The 9,931-nt window shown below is 47.2% G+C and overlaps 1 protein-coding gene across 1 annotated transcript in view; it reads left to right on the forward strand.

Moving 5' to 3' along the window:
- The window catches only part of ANKDD1B (ankyrin repeat and death domain containing 1B), a 132,566-nt gene extending 122,927 nt beyond the window's left edge, over positions 1-9,639 (forward strand). Inside the window, exon 15 of the mRNA XM_075342283.1 lies at positions 9,201-9,639. Coding sequence (XP_075198398.1) covers positions 9,201-9,259 — 59 coding nt within the window. The 3' untranslated portion in view covers positions 9,260-9,639. The remainder of the gene's footprint in view (positions 1-9,200) is intronic.
- Positions 9,640-9,931: the final 292 nt, after the last annotated feature.

The raw sequence follows: 9,931 nt of genomic DNA on the forward strand, positions 1-9,931 counted from the left end.
AATATATAAAACTGGTTATATTTAAGGGTGTCATGCTTGGCTGGCAGTGCAGTTTCTATCAACACCCCAAGCTAATTAAAAGTTAACTTCAAATGGAATCTGTCAGAATGATTGCACACTCCAAACTATATATATGTGCATGCAGCTCTTTCAAAGATAAGTCTAGCAATACCTTTTAATTGCTGGTCTCTTTCTCCGTTACTGAGAAATTAGTATTTGAACTGAGATCTATATGAGGCTGAAGAGCTATTTATAGATTTGAAGCCTCAGTCACTCCAGCTCTATTCCCTGCCCAGCGCGGCCTCCTTTATTTAACTGACAGCCAGCCTCTATGCTATGTGACTTCAGGCAAAGGAGCCATCAAGCAGGAGTAAGCAGAGCTAGATGGGGAATAGAGGTGGAGTGACGGAGGCTTCAGAGCTACAAATAGTGCTTCAGCCTCATTTACATATCAATTAAAACACTGATCTCTCAATAACATAGGAACGGAGTGGTTTTGTAAAAGTATTGCTTGACTTGTCCTTGAAAGAGCTACATGTGCATATCAATAGTTTGAAATTAAGCTGGAAGATTCCCTTTAATATGTTTTTATTAAAGACCTGACACCTTTCATATCAGAATGAATTAGTTCCTTGTTTTTATAGACTAAGGGGTACTTCTCACATAGCGAGATCGCTGCTGAGTCACGGTTTTTGTGATGCACCAGTGACCTCATTAGCGATCTCGCTGTGTGTGACATGAGCAGTGATCTGGCCCTTGCTGTGAAATCGCTGCTCGTTACACACAGTGCTGGTTCATTTTTTGGACGTTGCTCTCCCGCTGTGAAGCACACACCGCAATGTTTGACAGCGAGAGAGCAACCATCTGAATGTGCAGGGAGCAGGGAGCCGGCGTCTGGCAGCCTGCGGTAAGCTGTAACCAAGGTAAATATCGGGTAACCAAGCGAAGTGCTTTGCTTGGTTACCCGATATTTACCTTGGTTACTAGCGTCCGCGGCTCTCAGGCTGCCAGTGCCGGCTCCCTGCTCCCTGCACACGTAGCCAGAGTACACATCGGGTAAATAAGCAAAGCGGTTTGCTTATTAACCCGATGTGTACTCTGGCTAGGAGTGCAGGGAGCCAGCACTAAGCGGTGTGTGCTGGTAACCAAGGTAAATATCAGGTAACCAAGCACTTGGTTACCCGATATTTACCTTAGTTACCAAGCGCAGCATCGCTTACACGCGTCGCTGGGGGCTGGTCACTGGTGAGATCTGCCTGATTGACAGCTCACCAGCGACCATGTAGCGACGCATCAGCGATCCTGACCAGGTCAGATCGCTGGTGGGATCGCTGGAGCGTCGCTAAAGTGTGACGGTATCCTAAGGTACCATATTCAAGGGCTTTTCCCACCTTCTTGTAATGTCAATGACTGATTACTATTAAAGGAGTTGTCTGCTTTCAGCATTTCATCTCTGTTAGGAGGTTTATTGGATTATGAAAGCAGGTGGCTTTAAACAAGGGTGAACATATCCCTCAGGGTACAAAACAGATTTAGAACAAAAAAAGCTGCAACAAAGGGATCAGCACAGGATAAATCATAGCATGTATTTAAAGCGTTAGGCCCTGTGCGCACTTGCCGGTTTTTGCCGCGGATTTCCTGCGGTTTTGCTGCATGTTTCGCTGCAGAAAATGTTCATAATCATCTCTGCAGTGATTCACCAGCAAAACCTATGGGAAAAAAAAATGCTGTGCGCACTATGCGGATTTTGACAGCTGCATGTTTTGCTGAAACAATTGCATGTCACTTCTTTTCCGCACGTCGCTGCGGCACTTCACTCCGTTGACTGCAATGTAATCGTGAAATCCCGCAGGGAATAACGCAGGCAGCAAATTCTGTGCGGTTCATTGCGTTTTCCTGCATTACTCCCTCCGGTATTTCGCGGTTTACCTGTGGTAATGTTCAGCACTGCCCTGTGCTTTGCAGGGAAGTGATGTCATTATGACAGGAAGAGGAAGCGGAGCAGAGAGTAAACACACAGATCACACTCACACACAGACATATAAAATGCACATACAAAGCAAATGGACATATAGAAAAATGTGGGCTCCGCCGTATTTTTACCGTCCAGCCGAGGTAAGCACACAGCGGTGGCCCGGTATTCTCAGGCTGGGGAGGGTGAGGGCCACGGTTAATGCCCCCCCCCTCCCGCAGCCGAGAATATCAGCCCGCAGCTGCCCCGGGACTGTCGCATCCATTATGCGGCAGTCCTGGAGTGTCCCCAGCTCTTCCAGATGCCGTGATGCGTTGGCAATCCAGGTAATAATGAGTTAAATGACAGCGGATCCGTGCCATTTAAGTCCAGGCTTGATCATGGCAGCGTCTATGAGACAGCTGACATGATCAACCCGTAAAGTAAAGTGAAAAAAACACACACACCGAAAAATCCTTTATTTTAAGTAAAACACACAAAAGCCCCTGGTTCACCCCTTTATTAACCCCCCCGAAACACCAGCTCCGGCGTAATCCACGTCCTGCGATGCTTGCATCCAGCCGCGACTGACACACAGCGCTGAATGCAGCCTCGCAACGAGACAGCAGAGGTAATTACAGGTCATTTCCCATGTCTAGTAATGTGAACAACACATTACCGCTCGGGAGAAATGCAGCGTGTGCTCACAGGGACTCTATCTATCCCTCTACCTATTCTTTTATCTGTCTATTTATCTATTTATCTATCTGCTATCTATCTCAGAAGGAAATTACTTTTTTTTTTTCTTCAGTGTGCTTTATTGCATTGAATGCATTAAAGCACATGTACCAACCCGCATGTGGCAAAACAGCGAACAATACCGCGGTAAAGCTGCAGCAAACCACATGCGGTTTTCGGGTGCGGTTTGCTGCGTTTTTTTACCACGGGTGCGGCAATCTTTCGGACCCTGCGGAACTTTCTTAAGAAAATTCCGTTTTCCAGTGCGCACAGGGCCTTAAAGGGAACCTGTCAGTTGCAATACGCACCCAGAACCATGAGCAGTTCTGGGTGCATATTGCTAATCTCTGCCTAACTGTCCCTGTATGTAGTAGCATAGATAAAAAGATCCGCTATGATATGCTAATGAGCGCAGGGACGAGTTGCAAGGTTATTTCCCCGTGACTAGTCCGCCCTCTTAGCATGCTATTCAATACCCAGTGCCCAGCATCATCGGTGGTGACGTGCGTACCTGTCTGTTGTCACTGCTTCAGAAGCTGGCTTTAGATTCAGTGCGCATGATCAGAAGTCCAGGCACTTCCGCTCATGCGCACTAGACCTCTCTGGAACCAGGACGTGTACACCCGGCTTCATAGTGCGCATGACCGAAAGTGCCAGGACTTCTGATCATGCGCACTGACACATAACCCGGTGTCTGATGCGGTGACAACAGTATGAACGTCACCGCTGATGACGCTGGGCAATCGGCATTGAATAGCATGTTAGCATGCCCCTGTGGGTGTGATAACATGCTGAGCAGGCGTAATAAGCGCAGGAACGAATGCTCTTGCGACTAGTCACTGGCCTCATTAGCATATCATAAAGGATCTTTAGAAATTCTTTTTCGATAGATCCATTTATCTATGCTACTAGATACAGGGACGGTTAGGCAGAGATTAGCAATATACACCCAGAACTGCTCCTGGTATTGGGTAGTATAAACAAACACTTCCAGTTCTTATTTAATTCGAACATTATTTTGCCGACTCCATCAACTATCGTTCCGAAAAAAATTGAGTCTTTAACGAATTTCATATTGTTGCAAATAGTATCAAAATATTTTATTAAAAATATAAAAAGGTTATCATGGTTTTGGGTGCATATTGCACCTGACAGGTTCCCTTTAAACAACTTTTTTTTAAAATTTAGATTAACTCTATAGGCCGCTTTACACGCTGCAATCTCATTACCGAAATTGCTAGCGTGCGTACCCGCCCCCATCGGTTGTGCGTCACGGGCAAATCGCTGCCCATGGCGCACAAAATCACGCGGACCCATCACACGGACTTACCTTCCCAGCGACGTCGCTGTGACCGGCGAACCGCCTCCTTTCTAAGGGGGGCGGTTTGTTCGGCGTCACAGCGACGTCACTAAGCGGCCGCCCAATAAAAGCGGAGGGGCGGAGATGAGCGGGACGAACAACTTGCCCACCTCCTTCCTTGCTCATTGCGGGACGCAAGTAAGGTGAGGTTCCTCGTTCCTGGGATCACACGTAGCGATGTGTGCTGCCGCAGGAACGACGAACTACATCGTTACTGCAGCAGCAACGATAGTCGAGATTAGGCGGGGATGTCACCGATTAGCGATTTTGAACATTTTTGCAACAATTCAAAATCGCTAATAAGTGTCACACGCAACAAAATCGCTAATGCGGCCGGATGTGAGTCACAAATTCCGTGACCCCAACGAGATCGCTTTAGCGATGTCGTAGCGTGTAAAGCGGCCTTATATGTGAATTGTTAAACGTGATCAAAGGTAGACATACCTTTTAAATCTTATTTACATAACACAAGAAGATCCCTTTAATGACAGATAAGTATTTCCAAAACATAAAATGTGGTCATATAAGACAAGACTAGGAAACTTTGTAATAGGAAAGTGTTTAATTTACAAAACAACATGAAAATATCAGCAGGAGCCATCAGCGTAATAGATGAGGTTGCAGATACGTAGCAGATGTAGAAAAATATTTATTCTTGTTTCCTGTTAATTGTTCTTCTCAACATGAGCCAGGCATGCAAAGAACATGACATTTTTGCTGTGTTCCCCTGTGTTACATATTAGTCACTGTTTGTTAGTTTGATGGCGTTCACAATGACTGAAAATGAGTCACAGAACAGTGCTTCATCTACCACAAAGGATTTTTCTCACATTTAACACCTTTGATATGTAACGAATCCAAAGAATGATGGTGCTAAGTCCTGTGCTCCTGGAAGAAACTTGTCAGTCGCAGAAGCTGCCAAGCGTGCTGACTCCATGTCCACAATGCAGGCATTTATAGAGTAAGCAGGGTGGCAGGGGGCGCTGTAGTCGTCGTCAGTGTGCTGTGCTGGGCCCCGTGGCCCTACTACAGATAGATTATGGGGCCCATGAACATTTCGGCTTTGACACTTACTTGCCATCTGGGGGATATGTACCGCCCCCGTGTCTGCAGCCGAGCTGCTCGGATCCGGATCCACGGTGGCTCGAGGGGTGTCCGGACCCAGGGGTCTCTCAGCCACTCGAATGATGGGGGTTATTTACAGGGGGTATGGTGCGTTGAAAGTTCGTGATGCCACCCGTGGTGTGTGGTAAGATGGAGTACCACCGCTGCGGCTGGGAGTACCCGGTGGCGATGGAGTGGGCAGCCAGGTGTTTAATCCCTCCACGGGTAGGGGGGAATGCCCCGGGACTCGGTGGTGGTTGTAGTGAGGTACCGTTGGGCAGGTAAGGGTCACTTGCGTACTCACTCAGTCCAATAACGCTGACACCGACAACTGTAGTAAACCAAAGTTCTGGACACCGCTGCCGCTGAGGGGGAGCACGTTTGGTCCCGTTTCTGTTGGTGTTGCCTGTTGATCTGTGACTTTTTCCCGTGGCACCTTCTTTCTTTCTGGTTGGTCACTGTAGCCTGAAACTAGTCGGGTCCCGCTCCCCAGAAAGGCTAACTGAGGGAGCTTGTTCTCAGGGTTCACGCTTGGGATTTCTTGGACCGTATTTGTGGAAAGTCCTATCCCTTTCGTTGCACTAGTATCCCGATTTTGGAGCGGGTGGAGAGCGGATCTTGAAGGCTTCATTCTCGTCGGGTGAATTGTCAGGTTGCCTGAAGCTACTCCCTGACCTAGGGTCCCAGTCATGCCCTGGCCCCAGCCCGGTGATGGTACAAGGCCGCCGGCTGTCCTTCACGACAATGCCGTGCCCCTTGTCACGATCCCCTGCGACCGGGGGTCCAGCTCCTACCAGGCCCAGACCAACGTCTGCTACCTAGTAGTTCCAAGGAGCCCAGCTCCTGACCTCCTCTCACTTTCACTTCCAACACTGCACTGGCCTACTCCTGACACTCCTGACCTCCCCTTAACCAACCCCCCAAGTGGGCGACCCTATTCCTCTCAGGTTGTCCACTGGTGTGTCTGGTGGGTGTGGTACAGAGTGTTCCTAGGATTTTGATTAGCTGGTCTTGGCAACACCAATTGTTAGGGACCCGTAACCAAGGAGGAGGTAGATATTGCACAGAAGGGCAGATTGCACAATACCCTGTGACGACTTGATAGGCCAGGGCGTCACAGATACTTCGTCTCTTCTGGTTTAGGGACAATCAAGGAGACGACACAAACGGCTTCTCTTTTCTTGAACACAACTTTTTTGTGGCAGGGTTCTCATACAAAAGGCAGTCATTCTCAAACTGTTTCTTTCTTCATGTGCACACTAGCACTATACTACACTTCTTTCTGTCTGTCTCTGTTGCTGTCACTCCTCTTGGCTGTGCTCTGTTACCAGATGACTAGTCTAACCCCGTCCTTCACCTGGGGTGAAGGACGGGGTTTTGCCCGGTGGGTCTACGAATTCCCTATGTCGCCCAGCAGGCTGCCGACAACGGACCTGCTTATAAGGGACCGGTCCACCCCCGGCACCACAACCACCCTGCTACTCAGGCAGCCATCTTTTTCCCCCTGAACATTTCCTTCCTCCCAGGGACCTAGTTCCCTAGCTCCCCCCACGGGCTCAACCTTTCCCTAACCCCTGCTGTACTTGCTGTGTAAATGCCACTGAGCTACCCGGCTATACCGCACCCCACCAGCACTGTTATCTACCTGCACTTGTATAACTCTGCTACATCTGTTCTATATAAAACAGCCTTACTCTTACACAATGCAGTATTTCAATATAAAAGATACAAAATACTACACTTTGAAGGCATACAAACACACATTAGGCATTACATACGACACTGTACCCATTTGGTCGCTAGATGGCACCGGCGGCACTTCTAATATCGTTATAAAATACCAGCCTAAAATCTACTAAATCATCTTGGTCGGGGTCTTCAGAGGGGGATTCTTCACACATCGACCACCCCCTTACAATAGCATATCCAATTCATATTCCTTCAGATATTAAAGGGGTAAAGGGGTTTAGCCCAACCTGGACAACTCCTTCTGAAATTTAGTAATCTCCTTTGTAGAATAAAAAAAGTCTGCTCTTGTAGTGGTGGCTAGGGAACCACCACTGTGCAGGATGCAAGTACTAAAGTCGAAATTGTAGAACCAATGGTAGGTTTATTAATGGAGAGAAATAAAACTTAATGCAAGCATACAGGGGAATTACACTGGCAAAGGTTACACTTCAACACACAAAACCCCTAGCTGGGGAGCGTGCAAGATCTGTCGCCCCAACTATTACACAAGTACTGTAACAATGAACTCTGGCAGGTAAAACAGATCAGGAACTACCCTGTATTAACAGCCTCACTGTCCTTTGCTACTCAGGCTGCATGGCTACCGCACCCTAGCTACAACGGCCTGGGCTATGCCCTACCAAGTGCGCACAATGGAATAAACTCACGGTCCAGTCGATATGACACAGGTCTACTTCTTGGAGTTCAGTTCTGTGGTCCTCATTGGTGCGCACTCCATCCTTGTAGGGCAGGGGGGGAACTGCTCCTTCCTTGGTATCGCTGTCCTCAGGATTGTCTTGGTCCGGTGTTTGCTAGTCGGTCTTCAGGGTCCTTTCACGGTCCACCTTGCAAAGACTCTTGCAGCCAGCATCGTACTTTTTCCCAAACCGCCACTCTCAAATAGAACACAGGGTCATCTCCTCTCTCTGGCAACAAGACTACTCCAGTTCCCACCTAAACTCTTCTCCTGCTCTTTCTTCATTTTTAGAGTGGGTCAGTCCAAGTTTACAGTTCAGAGTGGGAGCGCCGGTTGAGCCTGCCAGTCCATAACATACAGAAAAACAGGAACCAGTGTCTTAAAGTCACAGTACCATTCAACCATATTGTAGGGGCGATACCCCCTCCACGCTCACTTGCCTTGGACGAATGTTAGATAAAAGAAAGAAGTTGGAGCACAGCAGTCTAGTAGTAGACGCTGATTGGTTGCAGGGGTCACCACATGGTATAACTGTGTCAAATGAGACAGGGGAGACCGGATTTAACATTGATGAATTGATGCCTGTATGGGAGGTAAGTTTTTCCTTTGTTATTTTAAAGTGGGAGTGTCTATTTAGTTGACAACTACTTAAGAAGTTTTCTACTTCCAACATCAGTGACATTATCACGACTGTGGCTGTAACCTTTCCCTCTGGGGAAAAAAGTCACCCAAGATGGTTGGAAGTAGCATTGTAAGTCGCCCACTCCTTATTTTTTTTTACACCATCAACTCAAAGAAAACTTTACTATTAACCTTTTATTAAAAGTCTCCAATCTAAAGAATTGAGGGTTTTTGTAATATCATTGTTTGCTGCTCGTTGCATAGGTGACCAATCCCCTTTGCAGTGTAATCAAAGGTGGCCGGTCTCTTGGCCAAGGCATGCAGAGCTTCTAAGATTTTTGCTCTAAAAGTTTACAAGCACCACTCTGAATCTGGCCTCATCTCTGGATCTGACCTGCTAGAGTGTCCGTTTAGGGCCAACAACGTGACTGTGCTGGCAGTAGGAACCATCAATCTTCAGGAGCACACCACTACTCAGCAAGCAGGAAACACAGAGGCAAGGGAGTGGTGCGCTCCACAATAGAGTAGAAGAGACAACCCCTTTATGAGATTTTATACATAGCCGTTAAAAAACCACAGAGGGTCAGGGTTAAAGCGGCTTTCTGCTCAAATATGGCTGCTCTGTGTGATGGCAACCTCATGACTGTGTTACAGATGGAAGAATAAGGGCGTGGTGTAGAAGGCCAGGCTGGAAGGGCATGTTTCCCATTTTATGAGGTTTTAATAAGAGCAGTGATACATATTTTGGCACAAGACATCTTTGTATAGCTGTAGCAAGGCAGATATGTATGTTTGTAATTTCTGTAGGCTTATTGTACTCAGCCAGAAATAGATTCTAGAAACGTGAACTTATCTAGAAGCTTATACATAGCACCACATAATTAGGACAGCTTACATCTGATCTTACTATTGAAGATAATATACTGTACATTTGGAGTTCTGCCTAACCATGGTCAAAGTGCCTCCCGAGCTAACATTTCAATGTCTTCCTTTCTGTACAGAAAACTTCAGAGTACAGAGCAGTGATGGTGTGCAGCCCAAGAAGTGTACGATTTCCTAATACTGGACAGAACTGAAAATTGTACAAAATAAGGACTAACTCGAACCAGCAAACCAATGATCTGATGTCATCTCAGATTGGTCCTGGACCATACAGTATATATGTGAGGAGGATAAGAGAACACAATAGACCTCAGATCCTACAAATGGTTTACAGATTCCCTAATATTGTGAACAGCAGTATGACTCTCTGGATAAAGTATGAATGACATGATCTTAAAGGGAACCAGCCAGCTGATACATACTGCCCAAGCCATGGGGAGCTTGAATCAGCCACTGGCTGTATGATCACTGCCAGGTATGGCCGCTTTCACATTGCGTTCCATGCTCCATTCAGTGGTTCCATCGGTGCTTCCGTCTGAACCCCCTGCATTCGCAGACAGTGCCATTGACTATAATGGTGCAGACGGAGTCACTGTGTGCTCTGTCATGCACCATTTTCTCGGGATACGTTTTCTGGAACTGGACACCTAGACGTAGTAGACCACGTCTGGGTGTCCATATCGGTCTCTGGAAACCGTATACACCGGAAAATGGTGCACAACAAAGCACACGGTAACTCAGTCTGCACCATTATAGTCAATGGCCCCGTCTGCGCATGAAACTTGTTTTGCGGGTGGTTTGGATGGAAACTCTGACGGGACCACCTAATGGAGCATGGAACGTAATGTGA

Source organism: Anomaloglossus baeobatrachus, chromosome 1 (assembly GCF_048569485.1).
Source record: "Anomaloglossus baeobatrachus isolate aAnoBae1 chromosome 1, aAnoBae1.hap1, whole genome shotgun sequence".
NCBI lineage: Eukaryota > Metazoa > Chordata > Amphibia > Anura > Aromobatidae > Anomaloglossus > Anomaloglossus baeobatrachus.